The sequence below is a fragment of the Brassica napus genome, chromosome A6 (genome assembly GCF_020379485.1).
Source record: "Brassica napus cultivar Da-Ae chromosome A6, Da-Ae, whole genome shotgun sequence".
Classification (NCBI taxonomy): Eukaryota; Viridiplantae; Streptophyta; class Magnoliopsida; order Brassicales; family Brassicaceae; genus Brassica; species Brassica napus.
In genome coordinates, this window is record NC_063439.1 from 20787184 (window position 1) to 20812557 (window position 25374).

At 31.1% G+C, this 25374-nt stretch overlaps 2 protein-coding genes and 1 pseudogene across 2 annotated transcripts; 1 reads left to right on the forward strand and 2 right to left on the reverse strand.

The window, feature by feature from the left end:
* Positions 1–1871: 1871 nt before the first annotated feature.
* On the reverse strand, positions 1872–6498 carry LOC106447051 (annotated as a pseudogene).
* Positions 6499–9588: 3090 nt separating this feature from the next.
* Positions 9589–11211, forward strand: LOC106447050. The gene is made up of 2 exons (XM_013888897.3): positions 9589–9820; positions 10097–11211. The coding sequence occupies exon 2, from the start codon at positions 10132–10134 to the stop codon at positions 10930–10932; it is 801 nt and encodes a 266-aa protein (XP_013744351.2). The 5' UTR covers positions 9589–9820; positions 10097–10131; the 3' UTR covers positions 10933–11211.
* A 6772-nt stretch (positions 11212–17983) lies between these two features.
* LOC106447048 (serine/threonine-protein kinase/endoribonuclease IRE1a) lies at positions 17984–21579 on the reverse strand. The gene is made up of 7 exons (XM_013888894.3): positions 21206–21579; positions 20889–21129; positions 19503–20698; positions 19189–19361; positions 18800–19046; positions 18412–18715; positions 17984–18326 (listed from the first exon to the last, which is right to left on the reverse strand). The coding sequence occupies exons 1-7, from the start codon at positions 21343–21345 to the stop codon at positions 18180–18182; spliced, it is 2448 nt and encodes an 815-aa protein (XP_013744348.2). The 5' UTR covers positions 21346–21579; the 3' UTR covers positions 17984–18179.
* Between the last annotated feature and the right edge of the window lie 3795 nt (positions 21580–25374).

Genomic DNA, 25374 nt, shown 5'->3' on the forward strand with positions numbered 1-25374 from the left:
GTTTTGTTGTAACTGGTTAATTTTACATGATGTTCAATTGAATAATGCATTTCGAGAAGATTTATCCTACTAAAAAAGTTTTCAAGTTAAAGGGTTAGATTGAGGTTTTTGGCAAATATTATACTAAAATAACTAATTTAGGTGGTTTTAAATCAAGGGGACAAAGAATGTTATTTTGTTTTTGCAAATTTCCCAAAACATATTGAAGGTAGTGGTGATGTCATTAAGTTAAGTACATTGACTAAATATAAAATTCTGAATGACGAAATACTTTAATTTTTATTAACCTTACATAATATTTTGCATGATGTATATAATTTATATTAAAAAAATATTTCATGAAATCATTCATTCTACAATGCATTCCACGAATTATCAATCAAGATTATTAGTATATTTTTTCTTAATAATCGTACTCACAATGACCATAGCTTGGATCTTTAAAAACGAATATACCAGTATTACTGAAATAACATGCTTTTTCGGTTTTTCCGTTATATTGGTAATACTGATTCATTACAAACGATACATGACTTCTAAGATTATCTGGCTCAAAGCAGGGACCACCCGGTTTGATTTGTATACAGTCAACATGTCCATGACCACACAGCCAATCAATATTAGCTTGCATTTGTGCATCTGTCGCCGATGGAGATACCACACACCACTGACCTCTGGCACGTGCGAGAGGAAGGTGGTTGATCGAAACGATCGATAGAATGAGGAAGATGAGTATTGACGGCTGCCACATAATTCTAATGATATTTTGTTTCTTGAAAAAAACTTCTTGATGTTTATGTAAATTTAAACAATTTTGCCTATCCTCCTTATATATGTTTTTAAAATTGATATATTCTTCCTCAGACTTTAATTTTCCACATATATAAGGAAAATATATTTTCAATGTCAAAGTCAAGTGAGTCAATAATTTGTAATTAAATGTACTCCTTAAAATAAAATTAGTTAAATTTATTTTCTCACATAAAAGTGGAAATGATCTAAGAATTTAATAGTAATACATCATCATACACATATCATATCAAGCTTCATATTAATTTTTTAATAATTTGAATTAATATAGATATGTTTTAATAAATAAAATATATAAAGTCATTTTCATATCATATAACATACACATAAACTGATAAACTGATTAATTTAATGAAAATTATAGAATTTATAACTTTAGTCAGAACGAGATTAAGAATTTTCATGTTTTTGTTGTAATTGGTTAATTTTACATGATGTCCAATTGAATAATGCATTTCGAGAAGATTTATCCTACTAAAAAAGTTTTCAAGTTAAAGGGTTAGATTCAGGTTTTTGGCAAATATTATACTAAAATAACTAATTTAGGTTGGTTTTAAATCAAGGGACAAAGAATGTGATTTTTTTTTGCAAATTTCCCAAAAAATATTGAAGATGTCATTAAGTTAAATATATTGACTAAATCTGAAATTCTGAATGACGAAATACTTTAATTTTTATTAACCTTACATAATATTTCGCATGATGTATATAATTTATATTAAAAAACATTTCGTGAAATCATTCATTCTACAATGCATTCCACGAATTATCAATCAACATTATTAGTATATTTTTTCTTAATAATCGTACTCACAATCACCATAGCTTGGATCTTTAAAAACGAATATATCGGTATTACTGAAATAACATGTTTTTTCGGTTTTTCTGTTATATTGGTAATACTGATTCATTACAAACGATACATGGCTTCTAAGATTATCTGGTTCAAAGCAGGGACCACCCGGTTTGATTGGTATACACAACATGTCCATGACCACACAGCCAGTCAATATTAGCTTGCATTTGTGCATCTGTCGCCGATGGAGATACCACACACCACTGACCTCTGGCACGTGCGAGAGGAAGGTGGTTGATTGAAACGATCGATAGAATGAGGAAGATGAGTATTGATGGCGGCCACATAAATCTAATGATATTTTTTTTTTTGTAAAAAACTTCTCGAGAATTATGTAAATTTAAACAGTTGTGCTTATCCATATATATGTTTTTAAATTAATATATTCTTCCTCAGACTTTAATTTTCCATATATATAAGGAAAATAAATTTTCAATGTTAAATTCAAGTGAGTAAATAATTTATAATTAAATGTACTCCTTAAAATAAAATCTAGTCAAATTTATTTTCTCACATAAAATAAAAGTGGAAATGATCTAAGAATTTAATAGTAACACATCATCATACACATATCAATATCAAGCTTCATATTTTTTTTTTAATAATTTGAATTAATATAGATATGTTTTAATAAATGAAATATATTTAGTCATTTTCATATCATATAACATACACGTAAACTCATAAACTGATTAATTTAATGAAAATAATTGAATTTATAACTTTAGTCAGAACGAGATTAAGAATTTTCATGTTTTTGTTGTAGGTTAATTTATAATAATAATAACAGTAAATTATTAAAATACTACAAATTACAAAAACTATAAGTTATATGTTTATATTTCAATATTAATTAAAAATTCATTATGGCATATAAATCATCATAGATAATTTAAAGTAGGGCCGGAAAAATAAACCAAACCTGAAAATCTGAATCGAATCCGATCTGATAAAAATGAATCCGAACCGATTCGAACCTGACATAAGAACAAAATGGATCTTGTTTTATGGTATTTCGGGTTATGGATATTATCCGAACCGAACTTGAACTTAAATTTTATATTTGGTAGAACCCGAAACATTCAAAATCCAAAAAAAACTTGTACCAAACATGATCTCAATTTATAATATGTACCCAAAATACACTAAGATATTATTGTTAATGTTTTCATTTCTTGAGAACTTGATTTTTCGTTTTATGCTTTCTATCAATAAATATGTTTATCTTTCGTTTTGATTTTGAATGATCACGTTTGATGTTTTTTTTTTCTTATTTTTGAATCGATTTTACTTATGTTTTGGTTGCAAAATAGGTATAAATCAAGTACTTTTAAAACCGAAGAACCGATTTTACTTATGTTTTGATTATAAAATAGGTATAAATTAAGTACTTTTAAACCGAAAGTACATCCGGTTGTACCAGTTCTTTGAAGATTTACTAACTCCGATAGAACTAGAACAGGTTCCGAACCAAATTTTCATATAAACTGAATGGAGCTAATTTTGATAAACCCAAAAAATAGAGATCTGATTGGACAAAATCGAAACCCGATTGGGAGCCGAACGCTCTCGCCTAATTTAAAGTGTTTAGAAAATATACAACTCGATTGAACGTGAGTCAAAGTTTTGGACAACGAAGAAACATGTGTTTAACACACGTCTTTTGTTCAAAAAAAAAAAAATAACACACGTCTAAATGAGATCGTGTTTATACATACTTGTTTAAGAAATCCAGCGCCAAATGCACGAGTGACCTTGAGATAACCTTTCACTCTATCATTCTTTATCGCAAATGGATCATCGGGATGTTCCTTGTTGATTCTTCTCACCTCCTGTTGCATCACAAAAAGAAATATAATCAGTTTCTCATTAATTACTGTCGGTCAGAAACAGAACAATTTGAATGCTTCACGTCTTCAACGTCTGTGCTGTGCTCCATATTCTCTGGACTCCAATGGACTCTCTTCTATGATTATATCAAGCTCCTTTTGCAACTTCGTCCTACCGAGATCAGGTCTTTAAGCCAAAACCGCTCGGCTATCTCCAACGCTCATCACGTAAACATCTTCTCCTTCCATCAACGTCACAAGAACGCACGATCTAGTTCTGGATTCTCATCCACCGTTAGATCAAACGCTTCCTCTGTTTTCTTCAACGCTTGTTTAAGAGCTCTTAGGACGTCTTTGTGGTTAATCATCTCCATGTAATTATTATGATTCTTATTGTTGCTTCTTGAGTTATGCTCCCACTCGCACCTCCATGGCAACTTGTTCACATTCTCGGCTCTGTTTCTTGGTTCACAAGCAACAGCGTCTCCTTTCATCATATTGCAGTTTCCTTTTCCCGGATAAAAATCATGCTCGAGTGTACTCTGAAACTCTTCATTAATTTCGCTATATGATCCAAGATCATCGGACTCGAGCTTATCGTTCCATAGCAAGCCTGTAACATCCCGAGTTGTGATATGTGAAAAGGCTTAAGAGAATTGATTTGGCTACCTATGTCACCAAAGTTGACTTACCTTTTCCGGAGCACATCCTGAAAGAACTCCAGAGTTAAGCGTGCTTGAGTTGGAGTAGTGGAAGGATGAGTGACCTATCGGGAAGTGATTCGCGATAGCGTGCGAGTGAGGCCAAAACACGGAAAAAGGTCGGGTGGTGATTGCAGGGTCAGTAAACAATGATTCTAAGCCTTGGAAAATTAACGGACCGACCGTCAGACGGGATGGAGCCCATGGGCCGAGAGAGCGGACGTGGGTGGCCCATTAGCCGTGGGCGGGTCGGGGCGTTATAAAGCCTTTGAGCTCTTTGAGCACGGCGGTGTAGAGATTGTTGAGAAGATAGTCCGGCGGATCTGGACCGCTGAATCCATCGTAAATTCCAACGAAAAGCCAACCGTTTTCCTCCGAGAGGATGATGTGCACTCGGTCATCCCCTGCTTTCCCCTGCGCCCATTGAATCTTTGGCTCCTCCTCCGAAGCAGACTCGATTTTGTCTGAATCGGAACCATCCATTGGCTCGATCCCCTTCCTCTTTGATCGAGATAGGTTGTTAGAAAACATATTGGTGAAAATGGTTTGGACTGCGTGAAATCCCTTATTCGACTTGAGTTTTGAAAACGTACGCCTCTTCTTCGCTTTATCTTTTTTCTTTTTCCCGACCGGACCTGAAACCAACCCGCTTTCGATCGGACCAGGTAAAAACAGACCCGACACATGGACAGGTTTCATAGTCGGACTACGAGGGAGGCGCTGGAGCGGCAGGGAAGCGAATCTATTGGTGCTCTCGAAACCGGAGGCCAATAACGACGCGTCTGTTAAGGGAGAGGCAGTGAGAGCCGTTGAAAAGTATTGGCGCTAACTGAAGCGCCCGGGATTGAACGGAAAGAAACTGATGTTCCGTTGTGAAGTGGCCGGACATAGCAGAAAGAGTGGCCGAGGTTGTCGTGAACGAGGCAGACTTCGACATTATATTGTCTGGAAAATTCTCGGCGGCGGGTCCCTCCCAACAGCCACTGGCTCCATTCACATGTCTACAAAAGGAAGGAAGAGGTGAAGTACTAAAATTTGTGTTGTGAGGAAACATTATGAATGGCTGTTTGGCTATTTATGTTGTGGAGACAGATGACTTTCGAGAGGTTTATTCTGCTCGGATTGGACATTAAACAAATTATCGCATAAAAATCTTATTTTTACACATAACACATTCTTAAAAAAAGTAAACAGTATTATTTCTACAGTTAAATTATTTTAACATTTATATTCTGTATGGTTTTGAAAGGTTTAAGATCAACCATTGAATTGATACATGTCATTTTAATTTTTTTAGTCGTTTACTTAAGGAAAACATACATTTGTGTAATTTAAAGTCGTTTTAAAAAATTCAAAATATAACATATAAGAAAAAATCTAACATATAAGAAAAATATAACATATAAGGTTTCCTCATTTTTGTAATTTAAAGTTGTTTAAGAAACTAAAATATAATATATAAACTTTCTTCATTTTTGTAATTTAAAGTCCTTTAAAAAAATCAAAATATAACATATAAGAAAAAAATAATTTTTTTATTATATGGTTAATGTGATTTTTTAATTTTTTTAATAATATAAAATTAACATAAATGAAGAATGATGCAAAAATTGTTATCAAATCTTTATTATTCATAGTCATTAATTGTCATATATATGTTAATCATATTAGATAATGTCGTAGCTTTTATTTAAGGAAATAATACACACTTCTTATATTTTGAGTTAATATAATGTTCCCTATTAATTTGATTTGGACCAACATTTTTTCAATTGATTCTTAAGCTAAATTAATTTTTAAGCTGCCACGTAAGCTAAATTGTCATCCTAGTTAAGTGACAACTACGCAAGATCTCTTTTTAATTAATACAAACTTAAGGTTACAAATTTTTAAATAATCTTCGATTAATATATAGGGGATAAAAGAATAAAATACTTATGAATGGAAAATATTACCTTCCCAACAAAAAAATTAGAGAAATATAGGACATGTGTAGAGATATAGTGAAACCTTTATAAATTAATAATGTTGGGACTACACCAAAACTATAATTTTTTTATTAATTTATAGAGATATTAATTTATCGATATACTAATTGAACCAAAAACCCAATTTGGGACTATAAAATTGTATTATTTTATAGAGATTTTTAGTGTACATTAATTTATAAAGTATTAATTTAAAGAGGTTATACTGTATTTTCATATTTTGGATCTTTCTATAATATTATTTGAGAAGTCAGTTTTTTATGTGTCGCACGTACATTAATTATCACAGTAATTTATTACATTATTACCTTCATGAATTGAGTTAATTATTGTAATTTTTATTTTAAATATTTTCCTTTTTATTAATTTTAAGGAAAATATATATATATATATACATATAAAATTAATAACTAGACCAATCCAAATTCTTACACCAAAAACTAACGATCTAATTAAAATAACAACATATTATTTATTTTAATATTTTATTTCTTTGTATACATAAAACCTCGAAATGATTCAAAGCATATTTATTAATGAAAATAAAACTTCCATCAATTATTACGTTTTACTTCTTTTGAAAACTTTATATATGAATGAGTTTTCAAAAAATTATCCTTATATTCATTTATATATCTTTGAACATAATTAACACATTATTTTAATTTTTCTTTTGATTCTCAAAACAACATATATTAAATTATACATAAATTTATTAAAATATATTTACAAATCTAAGACAATAACTAAACTAAATAGAAATAACATAATTAATCAAAATTTTAATTTATTAAGAACCAAAAATTATAGTTGAATTTAAAGAAGTATATGCAATCCAATATATATAAATAATAATCAAACTAACTAGACATTATATATTCAAAACCACATATCTTACTGAAATAGCATAATATTATTTTAACTGAAAACATCATATTTTTTATAACAAAGCATACATATACAAAATGATTTATAACAAAGAAAACATATACATTATATGTTCAAAACAACATATCTTACTAAAATAGCATAATATTATTTTAACTTAAAAATCATATTATTTATAACAAAGCATACATGTACAAAATGATTTAAAATTTAAAAGAAAATATTAATCTATTCTTATAAGTTATAATATATTTATTTTGGTAAAATTTATATCTGCGTATGAGCACATAAATATTACCTAGTATCCAATTATATATGTAAGAAGTAATGTTATATAATTATATAAAGAATCTGAATATTATCATATAAATTTTTGTTGTATCTTTCAACTGAGTAATTATCATAATTTGAAGTCAAAAAATTTCACTGGATATTTTGAGGAAATTGCTGTCTCGCACATGCAGTTGTTGTTTTCACAGTCAATCTTATCTGCAATTTATAATCGCGGACTTTGTAGTTCTTACTGCAATCTCGCGGCACGTTAAATTATATATTCAATAAAATTCCTCTCATGTAATTAGGCCAGCATGTAATCCGTCTCAAATTTTTTCAAGAATAGAATGATGCACACAACTTTGAATTGTAGTTTACAATAAATTAATTTTAATAATAAAAAAATTATATATGTATATATATTTTTTCTCATCAAGTAAAAGAAAATTCATTCCAATCTCTGTAACATTATTTGAGAAATCAGTTTCATATTATTTCACGTCAATTGAAAGAAAAGTTAATTACAACAATATTTTTAATGAATTATAAAAAAATTATAAAAATGTCATTATTAACATTTTTTTCCTTTTTGATAATATTTGTTATTTTGATTTTTTTTATTTTCCTTTTTTATATTGGTTTTCAAATCAGATATATAAAAAGAAATATTTATAAAATATAAAACGTGGTCATATTATATATATTGATTTCATAAAAAGGATATTTTAATATTCTAAAGAATAATTTTTTTAATTAACATAAACTAATAGCTTTAATGAAATAAAACTATTATACATAATTACATAATTAAGATGACATAAGTTGAGATATTTTGATATCTAAAAACAATATATTACTATGTCATTATTAAAAAATAAATTTAATTTTTTATTAACATAAACTAATAGCTTTAATGAAAAAAAACTATTATACATAATTACATAATTAAGATGACATAAGTTGAGATATTTTGATATCTAAAAACAATATATTACTATGTCATTATTAAAAAATAAATTTAATTTTTTATTATTTATCATTCATTAAGGGTATAATTTTCTTACGAATACTTATTAGTTTATATCTTATCATTTCGAAAACCCAGCATGATAAATTATTGTTTATGTTCTTGAAATTTTTAACTTAAACATAAATATTTATATATAAATTTTTTTTATCTATCAAATATATATGCTTATTATTGTGTTGAAATTTAAAAAAAAAAACTCACATATAGGAATAATTTAGAAAATATTTTTATACAAATGTCTTTTATTCATTAGTATTTAATTATAAATTTTTATATTTTAATTTTATATAAATGTTTTTGTTTGTTTAGTATTTAATTAAAAAAAATTATATTTTCAGATAAGAACACAATATATATATAAGAATTATTTTACCTTTTAAAAATATGTTTTCGACAGTTTATTATATTTATCCATAATCAATTATCTAATATAAAATATAAATCTAATATTATTAATATAAAATTCGTTTTCGTTATATAATAAATTATTATAAAAATTCATTAAGGGTAACTGCGGCATTATCATGTATATCTTTTAACGTGAGAGTTCAATGTGAAAACAATTATTTTGCAAATAATAGTATAGATAGATTTATAGAATAAAATTTTAGCATATGTCACTCTTTTATTTGTTTTTTGTTGCCTAATATTAGATTGAACAACCAAATTATGTATAGATGGTGTAGTTTTCAGGTTTCGAGTAATTAATATATTTAAAAATATTTTATACATTTTTGATATGTTTTTAGTTTTTTTTTGTAATTACAGATAGTTGGTAAAATCTAATCCGAGATAGGAATAAATTAAATTCCACCAGAATGGAACATTTTATTTACTTTCTTTTTGCTAAAAGAATAGTACATTTTAAGTATCGACAGGAACGAAACTTTTTTTTTGGTAAAAATGTAAGACAGGAACGAAACTTAAAAGTATGGTACCGAACATTCGAAAAACCTGACCAGAACAGATATAGTTGAATGCCAATTATGTAGCTCCGTTAGAAAATTTAGACGGCCGTTAATATAGTTGGTCGGAATGTAATAAAACGGGAAAGACGGGTTAAAAAATTTCTGTTGCACGTTTGTCTTGGAGACGGACAGAGAGAGAGAAAGAGAGAGAGAGAGAGAGAGAGAGAGAGAGAGAGAGAGAGAGAGAGAGAGAGAGAGAGGGGTAAATGTAAAATAAACAAATAAACGTAAGCCAAAGAAAAGAATTAAAAATCGATCGGTAGGGTTTACATATAAAAACGAAAATGGATCAGAGATTGGAAACAAACAATCTCCTTCCTCCTCCATCTATCTATATTCCCCCCCTCCATTCTCCTCTGAAAACCCTAATCTCCTTCTTTCTTCTCTCTGTTGCTTCCATTAACATAGATGATAAAGCAACTTCAAAAGCCGCGTGAATTCATCTTGTAGTAACGGGGAAATTAAAGAAGGTTTCAGGTACACAGAACCGCTTGTGCATCTGCCACTCTTTGTAATTGTTTCATATTTGATTCTTGTACTCTTGACTGTTACGAAATGATCTTTGATCGAGTGTCATATGATCGAGATTCTGCTTTTGGATTCGTTTTATTTTGTTGTTGTTGTTGTCTGTTTAATTTGGATCATTTGTTTTGAGGATTCCCTGGATAACAAGATGCTCTGGATTCGTTTTTGTTTGCTGAACTCTGATCTTGATTTTTATGACCTGTATTGTTCATCGGTTCTGGGTTTAAGCTGGTCGGTAGAGAGATTTGTCTGAAGAAAAAAAAATGGCGACAATGAATCAGCTTGATTCCGATTTGCTTCTACCTCCACGGAAGCGATTACTCGCCGGATTCAAGAAACAGAACTCCAACGGATCTTCTTCATCTTCTACTTCATACTCAAACGGCTCCTCCTCTGCTTCCACCGTTGTGCACACCCATCTCGACAATCTGTTGACTTCCCAACTCACCGACGGCCAGAGTCGGTCTCCGGAGGAGCTAAAAGCAACTGCTGCTTTAGCGGTAAAGATCGCAAAGGCGGCGAGAGCCGCAGCTGATGAGAAAGCCATCATTGCTTCAAAGGCCGTAGCTGCAGCCAAGAGCGCGTTGGAACTGTTCGCTTCTTTTCCGGCTGAGACGGTGAAGGAGAGGAAGAACAAGCAGAAGAAACATGTCCCCGTTCATGTTATGTATTCGAAAGATGAGGATTTAGCGCGTAGGTTGAACCGAGCTATAAACAACTCCCCTAGAGTATTGACCGGGCATAGAAACAAGAAGCTAAAGAGTGTAGCTACGTATGAGAATAGCGCAGTGACTAGTAGTAGTACTATGTACGATGGGAATGATGTTGCTGGTGTTGTGGATTCAGACACCTCCACGGATGATGAAGTAGACAGAACAAGAGTTAATGGGAAGGAGAAAACAGGGGAGGAGAGTAGAACATTGGGGAAAAGAAGAGGAAGAGTGAAGCTAAAGAAGTTACCTTTGAGCATGTGTGCCTCTAAGGATCAAGAAAACGGAATCATCACAAATTCCCTGGCTCGGACGGGAGGTTCTAATGGTGGTGTGGGTCAGGTGAGATCATAGCAGGACTACAATGGAAGTGTTACGATCTAAAAGTCACAGGAATGTGTGTGAAGCAGAAGACAAAGTTGTGTAGGTTCATATCAACTCTTTTACCTAAAAGAGGTAAAAATAGTGCAGATTCAGAAACATTGCTATTTTCAGTAGAATCCGAATGTTGTTTCTTATTTTCCTTGGTTCTGCTTTTTTGGGTAATGTGATTGGATGTATGCTGCTTGTATAGGAGTATTTGCTAGATACATAAGGAGTAGATTTTATATAGTATATGTGGTAGTTGAATCATCGTGAGTGTTTGTTGAACCTATGACTATTTATTGGGATTTGTAGCTGAGAGTCGAATTTAATAAAACTGATGGCTCTCTTTTGTTTTTAAACGTTTTCTTTTTATTCAAGACAAATTTTAGTGGGTTTGTTAACCGAAGAAACTAATTTAATAAAATGGGTTTTATGTTTCTTTTGTTTTAAGACATTTTCTTCTCCCAGTTCCATCTTTCTCATAGAAATCCATCCAAAATCTTATTCAAGACTTTTGGTGGGTTTGTTAACTACTCTAATGATTTGATGTTTAAGTTAATGCAGAGAATAAAAAATATCAACTTTTATAAAATTTGTCTTGGTTACATAAAAATATTATTACTCAGAATTAATTTCACCAATAAAAATGCAGTATTATGCAATTGGTTATAAATATCACATTGTTAAGTTTTTTTTATCTAAAATAGTAAAAACATCAGTTTTTTGCGACAAAATTTTTCCTTAAACATCAAATAAATTAAAATAGAGGAAGTATTTAGAACCGCTTTAACTGGTATTTTTAGTTTGAGTAATATATATTTGTGATACTAGCTATGGATAAAAAATGGTATTTATTAGACCCTGAATAAAAATAGGTCAAATCTTGTTTATGAAATTTAACATTGTACTGTACTGGAAAAAAACTTACTTCAGATCTCAAAGGAAAAAAAAATCACAATCACTCAAATTTTAATGAATTTAATTATTAAAGTTTTCAGGTGTTTCTCTCTTCGTAGATAATAAATTATTTTTTCTACTTCATATATTATCAATTTTAACTCTATTTCTGATTTTATATAAAATAAATCTGGGTTTTTTAATTAAATTATGTTTATTGAGAAATGTATATTTTCCAGAAAAAAATCTACAAATATTTTCTCTATTATATATTAATTTTTAATTTAAAATGTCAGTATTATTTGTTTTTAAATATAGTTGTAATGAAATTTTACCATTAATATTTTTTAATCTTTAATTACAAATAAAATAAAAGAATAAATCAGTTAGAGATAAAATATAAAAAATTGAATGGTCTTTTTAAGATTTGTGAAAATATTATGACACTTCTGGTGAAAACAAAAGAAGTTTTAAACAATCAATTTATTTGGCACTTTATGATATAAATGATTATATATTTATATGAAGTCGGAGCGGTAAATCTATATATAAGGAAAATAAATTTGTTATTTCTATTTTTGGATTTTAATGAGTGAAGACAACTTGGGCACATGCAGATCCACGTGCTCATACGTAACTTGAGATGCAAATGACAAAAGTAAATGCGATTTCTAAAGACAAAGGTAGCCACAAAAATGATCTGTCACGTTTAAATGTTTGTCCTAGCGTGGCGTAAATGTAAAAAACTCATTTTGTCATGTAGCCTGTTTAGCTAATTACTTTTTTTCTACCTCATGTTTTTAACGCTACTTATTTAATTTTTAATGTTGAAAAGCCTATTATTTTAGTGTTTTATCCAATTACCATAACTTTATGTACAAAAACTTAACTTAAACTTCTTTTTTTGTTCACAACTTAACTTAAACTTTATATCTATTTTCTGTTAAAGTTTTGAGTTTTTCTAATGTTTTTGAAGTTTCACTTGATTTTTCGTGCTTTTTTGTTCTTTTTAAAAATAATGATATTAAAATAAATTACAAAATAAATTACAAAATAAATTACAAAATAAAAGACAGAATAAAGTTTTACACACTACGAAATATACTATTTAATAACACTTTTGTTGACTAATACTGTTTAATAACTTATATATTTGGTTAAAATATACTCCTTCGGTTCCTAAAAGATTCATATTCTATATTTTTCACACATTTTAATAAAATACAGTAAATTTGTATAATTTTTTGTGTTTATTTTTTTTCAATAACTTTAAGCCAATAAAAAATCAATTAGTGCAATTAAGTTTTTTGAAGTTTGCAATTAGTTAATAAAACATGTATTAAAAAAATAAAAAAAAAAAGATCTTTTTGAAATAATTTTTTTTTCTAGAATATGTAATTTTAAAGAACGGAGAGAGTAATTCGTTAGCCAGTAAACTATACATAGGATTATATATAAATGATGAACTTTTAATCACGCGATCAAATGATCATATGTTATACTATGCCTATCGCATCTAGAGAACTATTTACTCTGAAATTTAGAGAAAAATATAATTGTGATGTTAGATTGTGGTTGAAACGGGTGGTTTTGTTTCTAATATCATTTAAATTTTGATTTTTAAGTTTTGCACTTAAATTATTCATTTAATTTTTGTACTTTAGTTTTCTAATTTTGCATTTAATTTTTTTTTAACATATACTCTTTAGCTTCTACCTTTAAATTCTGCATTCACGTTATTCCTTTAAATTATCATTATCATATTTTTATATTACTATATATAAATACAGCGATCATCTCAAATTTGACAGAACTCAAAAATATTACCATCGATATATGTGGAATACTTATATGATGGACAGTTTGTGCAAATATGCACCTAAGAAAAACCGGATTTTAGAAGCTATTGATAATTCAGAAATCTTGTTGAGAAAAATGTAAAAGTCATGATATTTGTATAACATCACATTTTGGTAGTTTAAAATATGAATATATTACAGAAATAATTTTGTAAATTTTTGACAATCATTGAAAAATGTTCGATTACCAGACATAAGTGATCTTACCAAAAAATAAACATGAGTGGATCAATATCTGATTCTATGATTACAAACTGTTAGTAACTATAGTTATGTAAGTAACTATGATATGTTAGAGAAAACGCTCTCAACATTTCAACCAGGAAATATAGTCTTGCAGCAATACTACCACACAAGTGAATGAACATGATATTCAGAATTGATGCAAGACCTCGTGAAACAGAATAATCAACTCCTGGCAATGAACCATCAATCTTTTTCTACTGAATATGCTTCATTTCCAAAAGTGGAAATTGCATAATCCAATTATAACAATTAGGAAGAACGTGGACATAGACGCATTAGAAACCACTATCGTGTCGAAAAGAGTTTCATCTTTATGATTACAAATGAAAGTTGAGAAAAGTTAAAAGAAACATGAAAGTGCTTACTACATATGATACATGAAAAGACATTGGATTTGAAAAATATTTAATCGATCTACACCGAAAATCATAAAAGGAAAAAAATGAAATCAACTTCATCTCTAATAAACCCAAATAATATTTCTATTGCTTGAACATTGAGATGAATATCATCATTCAAGCAATAAAAATGAAACCAACTTCATCCTTTCATAATGTAGCATGATAGTATAAATAGTTATTTTCATATAGAAGATAAAACTTAATGGTTTATATTATATATACTTTTTTGTTGCAAATAAGCTTTTTAAAATAAATAAACTGTTTTTTAAATTTTTGTTAATGTACTTAATTTTAAATTCACATAATGTCACATTTTGAAATTCGTGATGTAGATAACTATATGGCAAACAGTGTTTCAATGCACATAATTATTAAAGATAATTAAGAAATATTTTTTGTATGCCTAGAAAGAGTAAATATAATATTTGGTAATGTAAAAATTACAACAGACCTCGGATGAGACAATTTTTTAATGCCAAAAACGATGTTTGAATATTCCCTGAAATCTAATAGAAATATTTTGAGTCATAAAAATATCTGGAAAATTAATTTCAACTTCACAACTTAATTTTAACTATTAATAGTTGATTTTGGTTATTTTACAAAAATCTAGATAATTATAATGAGTTCTCATCTAAATTTTAACAAGATTTGGATAAAAGAACCGAAACAAATCGGATCCGACTTATATCCCAAAAATTCAGGTATTTATAGGTATAAGATATTTGTAACCAAACTGGTCCAGAACCAAAAGAAACAAATCTGGAACCAAATAAAAAATTAAAAATATTTAGATGGATACAAATATTTAAGACCGGAATGACTTAGACCCGATGAAAACCGATCTAAACCCAACTGAATATCTGTATGCCGATACTTAGTTACCCTTAGGCATGTGAAAATTTATCCGGAACCGAAGAACGGAACCGAAAATGAGGTTTGGTTCGGGTTTGGATCTTATCAATTATACTAGTGGATCTTATATCTCTAGAACCGAAACCAAACTGAGAATCGAAAGGGTACCCAAATTTCTATAATATGTTTATATATTTATAAATATTAACTATATATAATTTTCAAATAATCAAATAATTTAAAAATATTATTTATAAGTAAATATACCCAAAATATTGAATTACTAGAATATTGTTTATCCAAAATATTTAAAAGTATCTGAATTATCCAAAATTTATCGGAAAATGATATTTAATCTGAAATCCCGGTTTTATGACTTCTTAACCCAAATTTAACTAAAAAACGAAACCGAATGGAAACCAAAATTACCTTGATTATAAGTTGATTCTCAATTTTGTTATCCTAAACCTCTAAAACTGAAGAACCGAAAAGACCGAAACAGAACTGAAAAGCCCAGGGCTAGTTATACCCGTGAATGACATAAAATACATATTTATATGTTAGAGAACTTTTTTTTTTTTGAGAACCGAAAAAATAAATAGTTAGTCGTTGATCATATTCATATCTCCCCAAAATTTAGTAAAAAATTGAAGTAGAAACAAATAAAGAATAAAAATCACTCAAATTAAAACGAACCAAGGAATGAAAATAGGATATACAGTATATCATTTGTAAGCCAAAAATAGGATAAAAAATTTCCCACGTCGTCAACCTTTGATATTCAAGTTCCTCATCTGAGCTTCAATATGTTCTGTGTCCCGAGATTCAGCCACAGATGTTGCATCCATTGTTGAGCAGTAGGTCGTTTCTCAGGCGCAAAAGCAAGAATCGGGCAAAGAAAATCCGCAAACTAAAGTGTTACCTTCCTAGGCATTTTCCCTAAGAAACAATAATTAATGGAAACAAGAGCCAAAAAAAAGAGGATCCCTATTGTGAAAGAGCCAGAGCAGGTCCTGGGCAAAGCGAATGTTTCATTCCAAAATTTTCAGAGGAATTAGATTCCCAGATTTGTAAAAAAATAAGATTTTGTTGAAACTTTTACTAAATCGCCCATAGCCCTAAAATTTCATGGTCAGTCCTTGAACCCTTAAAGCAGCTGTAGAATTTAGTTTCAGTTCCAATTTTATTGCTCCAATTCTAATCTATAGACATGAACATACATTCCTCCATTCTAAGCAAAACATCAGAGAATGTAAGAGAATAAAAAGTGTTTTCCTGTTTTAGAGACGGTAAAGAACTCTCCTCTTCTCTGGTTTGACCTCAGAAGAGAGAGAGAAAACATGAGATGAGCATATAGTTGATGAAACACTCATAAAGTGGCATTTAATACGCATACGTGCACAACACGCAGAGCACTAGTTTCTTCCTTAAACAAACTGCAATGGTTGTTAAACTAGAGAGTAGAGTGACAAAATCCAGAACCATGATCCCCACAAACTCAGAACTATGTATTTTTTTCTGAAAGATTTAATTCATAAGAAGCCAAGATCTTGCACCAAAACAGATCACACTAATGGTTACAGGGAACCATAAGGAGAAAAAAAAACATATTTATGAATTCGAATACTGCATTTAAGATCTTGTTGGCAAAGTAAAACGAGAGATAGTATAAGAGCGGAGAGAAGCGTACAGAAGTGCGAGTATCGTAGGCAAGCCAAACGGTGGAGAACTGGCCCCAACCGAGTTTTCTCTGAGCGATGTAACGTCCGCCGGAAAACTGGTCTCCGATTCTAACGGCGTGATATCCACCTTTACGGTAAGCATCGAAGCCCTCATGTTCTTCATCTGATCCAGACGAGGATGAACACGACATTTCTCTTCTCTCTTTCCCTGTCTGAATTCCACAGCTTGATCCGAGGTTTGTGGATTATGTTTTCAAAGTTGTGGATTTTTGAATAAAAAAGAGAGAGGAAGCACTCAGAATGAGTTGTGACCTCAAAAAGTGGAGGAGACTCTCTCCACTCTTTGCTATGTCTTGTCTTTTTTTTCTTCTAATTGATGGATGGGTGCTTCAAACATTTTCCCATTTTAATGTTGTACATTTCTCCATTTTGCCCTTTTCTCATGGTGTTGTAATGTTTTTGGCTCTCCTTTTCTCCTTAAGCTCTCTGCTTTAAACAGATTTTCAGAACAACCATCTTTTGTTTAGACCGTTCTTTGTATTTGTTGCAGATGCAGTACCATGACCTCAAACAAGGTTGTCACTGCCTTCAGCTTTAAGTTTTTACTATGTCCTGCAATAAGCTGAGACAAATACATCAGTAAACTCCACCCAGAAGACTCAAGGACAATACCATTCGTAAGAAAAACAACCAAGCCATCTGAAAATCACCATTCAACAATTTTTCAAGCAACGGATTGTAGTTTTTTCAGCAATCAATAAACTGTACCTAGCGCATAGTACCTTTTTAGCAAGGTGTTACAAGCTACAACATCGACTTTACTTCCTTGGCATTCCACTCTCTCTAAAACCTCGAGTGCCTCAGACACACTGCATAGAACTTCCATTCACCTTAGTTACCGTCACAACATCGGGAACAAGACCCAAACTATGAAGCATTTTTCCAGAAGCACCATTGACTGAACCAACTTCTGCAAAGCCCTTCCATTAAAATCATCACCTTGGATCCCACTATCCATCATCTCTCTTTCGTACTGATCCTGCATATTAAAACAAAAATTCGCAAGTACTCTCTCTCTGCTAGATTCTACGAAAACAAACATTAAAATATACAAATCTTATTCTTTGTTGCATAATGTCATTTGAAACACAAGCCTTACATGAGATATATTATGTTTACATAGATTAGTAACGCACACAGCAATCAATTTAGATAGATAGCAGTTAATTTTATGTTATATGTAGCAACAACAAACATGGATTACAAACAAGGGCTGGAGAGCGGATTGGTTTATATTACATGTTGTTGCATTTGAAGTACTTTCTGAATACTTCTTCTTCCTTGCAATGCACAGAGATGACTCTGTAGACTTCAATCAGCAATTTCGGAAACCGAACAGAAAAGTACTGGTCGAATCCTTCTGGAACCGTTCCGACAAGTTCCTAAGACATTTAAAAAGTTTCAAAATAACCAGTTTAACCTCATGTGCCTTACAGTCTTTTGAGGGTTTTGCTTAAAAAGACAAACCTGGATCTCTGAAGGAAGTTCTCGGTGATGATTCAATTTGTTTCTGATGACACGTAACAAGTCACGGATACTGTCATACTTGTAACGCCTGTATCGTCCGATGTTAGTAATGAAGATAGGCTCTAGCTTTTCATCCCACTTCCCTCCTATAGCCACTGGAGCTGTACTCTCCATTGCTCTCAAGATCTCAGAATCAGCCTCTCTGTTTTCAAGCTCTACTCGGTCACTAGCATCCCGGAGAAAAGACAGTCTCATCTCTGAGTTCCAGAACATTGGATGGAGCAATACTTCTTTAGCACTAGGACTGCAAACATCAGGCACCACATTAAAAATTTTGGGATTTTGTTGAGTGATATTTTGAGTCGTTAGAGAAGAAAATAGCCATTACCGCAAATCAGGGTTTGGATTCAATAAACGAGAGATCAGGTCTGAAGCTTCGGGAACATGCTCTACTAGAAATAAGTCAACTTTGTTCTTCACGATGTTGACATCACGTTCAAGATCGTCTCCAAATGGATGCTTACAACCAGTTACGGAGTAGAAGAGGATGCATCCTAAACTAAACATGTCCACAGCTCGTGTTTGGCGGCCTTGAAGAAGCTGCTCTGGTGCTTGCCAACCAGAACTACCACAACCTGCAATTTTTTAACGGCAGATATATATATATATAAAGGTAGTTTCATAAGCATCGTAAAATGTTCAGCCAACAATCATCCACACGTCTAGACACTAGCAAATGTTTTCTTGTAATTATGTTCTTAACACACAAAAATTTACCTGTGGCAAAATGACCCAAGGATGACATATCCCCAGTTAGACGCTTGCTAATGCCCATATCAGAAAGCTTTGCACTCAAACTCATCCCTTTACTTATCAATACATTTTGTGGTTTCAAGTCCCTATGAACTATTCCCAACTCATGCAAGTGGGCAAGCCCAAAAACTATATCTCTGCATCACAACAGTACAAGCTAATCAGCAAACAAGTTTTTTAATAGCCTACACTTATCAAGGCCATCTCACTAAGGTTGCTACCATTTCTTAGTCCAGGAATATTATGACATATGCATAGAGCCTGAAGCCAAGACTAACCTCATTAGTTTTAGCATGAGAGGAGACGGGTGGCCTCCCACTTTCCACAAATTGTTTCCTTCCGCAACACCACCCTCCAAGGAAACCAGTTTGATCTCATTCGCAGCTTCTGTAGATCCGCTGCTTCCCAAAACTTTAGTCACAGAGACATTTAAATAGGTTTTGATCAAATCATCTAAACTGCACGCACAACGCTCCAGAGAGAGGTAAACAAAATCCCTGTCATACTCCACACCGTACCACCTAATGATATTCGAGTGTTGATCAGACGCAATGAGGTTCTGAATCTCCTTGAAAGCAACCTCGTGATGGGATCTAACAAGCCGTTTCACAGCTACTGGCCGGCCTTCGTAAACACCCTCAAACACCACAGTCCCGTTACTTCCCTTTGCGATTTCTTTATTCGATACAAACAGCTTACCAATCTTTCTCCCATCAGCTGCACCGTTTGGAGTGTTAGTGAAGCCTAGTAACATTTGACCTCCTTCAATGAGCTCAAATTCTGACTGCCTTGATTTACGGTTCTTCTTCTTTTTGGTAGGTCCAGATTTTGAATTCAAATCACCACCGCTCGACGAAGATCTTTTTATGAAAACAGTGATAACAACAGCACACAGAACAAACAAAGGGACCAATAACTTAACCGGCGACCATCCGAAACCTTTGGCAAACACATCATGTTCCCATAACTTCCTCGACTCTCTGGTTGCTGCAGAGGGCAGCATTTTCGCTTCATAGCCCACTCGCTGATCCTGAGGCACCCTGATGAAAACCCCTGATCTAACGAGCGCACGTATGTCAGTGTGATTCCCACCACACCGCAACGGCATATAGATACCAGTGAGAATCTCAGGACCGAGGTTCTTGTCTCTATTGAAAGCCAAATCGCAGCGCAAATCAGCTCGGAAGTGAGAAACCGTCACGTTCCACACAGGCTTCTGCGAGGTCTTATCAAAATGCTCTAGTTTGGAGTCTGTCCGCGTGATGAGAAGCTGTAGGTTGACCAGATTATCAGCGCTGGTGGGCTTCACCATAACGTTAGTGTTCTTGTTATCTCCTGAAGACTGTGTGGTTTTATAAACATGGAGCAGCCTCCCTGATAAGGCATCAACTAAATAAGTAGTAGATGTTTTGGACCCAAGAGTTAGACCATCGTCAGTCACACGCGGCATCTCCTTAAGCAAATCCTCCATCGTCTGCACTTATTAAAGAAATGTGTGAGATAGAAGTTAAACAGAGTATTTTGGAGGACGTAGACGATTTAGTAAAGATTTCAAGAGGTCAAAATTATTATTTTTTTAACGAATTTGGGGCCTATGTAATATAATTTTTTTCTAAAATTTTGGGGGCTTGTGACGAGTGTTTCATCCGGCATTGCTTTCATACCTTTCTAGTATAGCCATCATCAGTGGGAGTAACCTCAGAGTAGTTGTCTATATACTCAACAACGAAGGCTTTGCTTATCTCAGTAGCGTTCTCTGTGTTGTTGACAACACTAAGAGGAGCCTGATAGGAGGAATGAATGGGGGATCCTGATGAAAAAGACCAGATTGGTTTGTTCGATGGGTGCATGATTAAGGACACTTTCCCGGAGAGATCCACGACAAGCTCCGTGTTTGGTTCTTCACTGATTACAAAAGACAGAAGACACATCACAACCAATAACAGAAAGCAAAACATCATTATTATAAGATAAAACTCACGAAGACAAGAGCGATCTGCTAGCGGCTCGTCCGTATACGGAGATGAGACTGGAGGATTCAGCGGCGCAAGAAGGCGTCCATGGTGACAGTACTAGCAATAATAGGAGGAAGAGATGGCGGAGAAAGTGGCATCTTGGCATCGTCGGGAGCTTATGGATCAGAGAGGAGACGATGATTGATCTGTGAGAAAGAGAGAGAGAGAGGAAGAAGAAGAAGAAGAAGATAAGGATTTGAGAATCCTCGGGAGGGGGGAGAAGAAGCTAGGGTTTTGGAATTGACTTGTGGGTAAAGTCAACAGAGAGATGCGAAGCTTGGTCTGAGACTGCGGTTTTGGGATCTCTCTGCCGTCGAGTTTCGTTTCCCCCCTCCCAACTATTAAGCCGCGTTCGAGCCGAGCCGACGCGTTAATTTCTTTTACTTTGATAGAAAGGTACTGAAGAAATGAGAAATAATATTAAAACCTCAAACTAATTAGATTTTACAGAAATAAACCTCAGGAACTTTTTTACCTCAAAGAAGATTTTGAGAAACTTTGCCAATCGATGTAATTAAACAAGATTAAGAGCATTTCCAAAAGAAACTCTATAACTTCAAATATATAATTTTTTGCTCTCCATAAGTAAATTTCAAAATTTCAAATTTAGAGTTTTAAAGAGTGAAACTTCAAATATGAAGTTTCACTACTCAAAATTCCAAATTTGAAATTTCATCTTTTTGGTTCTTATAATTAATTACACATCATCATATTTATGATTTTGAAGTATTTTCTTATTTATCGTTTTAATCTTTAACACTTGCGTATATCACAAAAGTTCCAAATTAATTTTTATAAACTCAAATTTTACACATAAATTTAAATAAAAGTTATAAAATAATATTTATAATATTTTAAAACTAGAATTAGAGAACAAGAATATTACAAAAGAAAGTTAATAGAAAAACTTTTTTAAAAAGATACATTAAAACATAATTATTACACAAAGTTAAATATTACAACAACAGTAACACTCTAGTAAATTTGCTCCGGAACCTCTAAAATATTGTCGAAACAAATTTTATGTAACCGAAAATGAAACGTCACGGAAATAATTTTATGGAATAATGTGGTATTTTTCTTGTAGTTTAATATTTAATTATGTATTTCTATTTATAATTTTATATTTTATTGTAAAATTTTATCAAGTAATATTACTGTAATATTTTTATATATGTGCTAGTTATTAATAAAAATATTTAAAGATTTATAGTAATTATGACAAATATAAAGACTATAGCGTAAATTACAAATAATTTTCAAGTTAAATTTGAAGTTTTGCTTTTGGAGAAAAACACATTGAAACTTCAAATATAGAAAATCTTTTTGGAGATGCTCTAAGTGTTTGGTGTTTTTATATATGTGCTAGTTATTAATAAATATATTTTGTAGATTTATATTAATTATAAAAAATATAAGGACTATAGCGTAAATTACAAATAATTTTCAAGTTAAATTTGAAATTTTGCTTTTGGAAAAAAAAACACCTTGAAACTTCAAATATAGAGTTTTGCAAACTTTAAAATAGAAACTTTTTTTTGGAGATGCTCTAAGTGTTTTTTTTTTCATTTTTGTGTGATTAGCAGTTAGTGTTGCTCTTCTTAGAAAGCTTGTTGACAAATGGGTAGATCTCTCCACTACTTTGTTTCTCCTTTGAAGGTTACATAATTGGCAGTAAATTTTTGAAACTTTAATATTGTTTCTAGATACAACTTTTTTTAGGAGAATTTGTTAAATATGACTCAAAACTTGATTTTAACCCTAAAAGTATTCCAAACTTGAATCAAATGCAAAAGTAACCCAAAAGGTTAGTGAAATTACAACCAGTTCCTTATGACCAAACAAAAAACCATAATTCATTTTTATGATATAACTCCGTAAAGTCTTCTCAGATTTTGTAAGTCGTCTGAGGTTATGTAAGTCATCACATATATAAGATACTAAAAATAATTTATAAATTTTGTAAAAAATATTGAAATTATGTAATTATAAACAATTGTAAGTGATATAAATTAAAATAAAATAAAATTGAATTATTTTCAATATAGACGAGTAAAACTAGTGAGTCATGATATTCTTTGGTTTAGTGTTTGACAACATATGTTGTAGTATTGTATGTATTCTTAGGGTTAGATTTTGGAAACTTAACATTTTTTTGAAAATTTAGATTTTGACATATATATGTTTAGTTTTGTGTATATTAAACATTTTGTAAGTTTAATGAAGTGTTTGTTTCTATTTAATTAGTTTTTTGAGTTTAGGATTTATATTTAGGGTCTAGACGACTTCCGGGAAGTCTTCTGGTGATTAGTATTTTATGAGTTAGAAGACTTCCTTGAAACTCTTCTAACTCCCGCTAAAAATATTTTAGTTTTCCGGTTAAAATATTTTAGTTTCTAGAAGACTAGGAAGTCTTCTATTAGAAGACTTACTTGAAAGTCTTCTGAATAAAAACAAATTAACTTTATTTAAAAATTTGTCTCACTTTATAAAAAAAATTTACAAATTATCTATCTTCTTCTTAAATGGCTGCAACAAAAACGTAATGTTTCCAATTCTAAAACTCTCCAACCTCTCTCTAATGTCTTTGAATTTAAAAACACCAAACTTTATATCAATTTATAGTTTTTTCATGTCTTCTCACTGATTTATTTTGTTTTTACAGGTTTTTCATTACATGGTTCTCACCTTCCACTCCTTTAAAGGAAGATCTATAAATCATATTTTCTTATTTGGTAACCTATTGTTGCATAAAGCTCTTACCTTTTGAAAACTCTTTTGGTTGTTTTAAGTTCGTACCTTATTTTTGAAGTTTTTCTATGTTTTGCGGACATTTGAATGCTTTTGGATATACAGGTTTTTCAGATATGAAACAGATGTAGAAGACTTTTAGGGAAGTCTTCTCGGAAGTCTTCTAACATTTAATGCACTAGAAGACTTTGAAAGACTTATGACATAGTCTTCTCCCATGTCTCCTCTTTTATTTAAGATCTGAGTGTTTTGGTAAGTTTATATGTCTGATTTTTATTCATTTGGTAACCTCTTATTGATTAAAGCTCTTACTTTTTATAATTTATCATTTTTTGTAAACACCAAACTTTATATCAATTTATCATTTTTTGTCTCATGTCATTCTCACTAATTTATCTTGTTTTTTAGGTTTTTCATTACATGGTTCTCATCTCTCACTCTTTAAAAGGTAGATCTATAAATCATATTTTCTTATTTGGTAACTTCTTGTCGCTTAAAACTCTTATTTTTTGCAAGTTCTTTTGGTTGTTTTAAGATCTTACCTTATTTTTGAAGTTTTTCTATGTTTTGAAGCCATTTGAATACTTTCGGAAAAATTCTCAAGAAAAAATTAGTCAAATTTAGTCGAACTTCAATAGCAAAACACAATAATACAAAAAAATAGTCGAATTTACTACAACTAATGGAAAAAACTTTTCAAAAAAAACTTAGTCAAATTCACAAAAGATCAGACATTATATTAGTTCAAACCTATGACAGTTTCCCTAGAAATCTTCTGAGAAATCTACTTCTTAGAAGACTTTTCAGAAGACTTAAATTTCAAGCTAAAATTTTAAATATAAGGGACAAATTTAAGCGGAAAATTCAAATTTTAGGTGAAAATTAAAATTTCAAATTTTATGAAAGTTAAAAAGTATATTTTATGATCTAAGAAGACACACTAAACCATATGACTTGATATTCTTGAAGTTACTTCACACTTTTGAAAATTAAAAAATATATATCTTAAAGTTGAAAATATAAGTTTTACAAAAACTAACGTAGAAGACTTCTTTTCTCATTAGCTAGAAACATTAATAAGTATGAATATTGTTAACCTCATAATTATCACCAATTAATCTATAAATTTTTTCCAGGAGCTCCAATATTGATTAGTATACATGAATTAGCAAGAAAATGTTAAAAAGTATTTATAGTTATAGAGAAAATGAAATTTTATTAAACGTTGACGTATACGACTTTCACGGAAGTCGTCCAGGAGACTTACACAGAAGTCTTCTGGTCTTGGAAGTCTTCTGGTCAATGCATATGTTAGTTTTGCAATTGACTTTATGTGTCAGAACTTTTGACTTTTCCTAAACAACTTACAATGTAAGTCATCCAA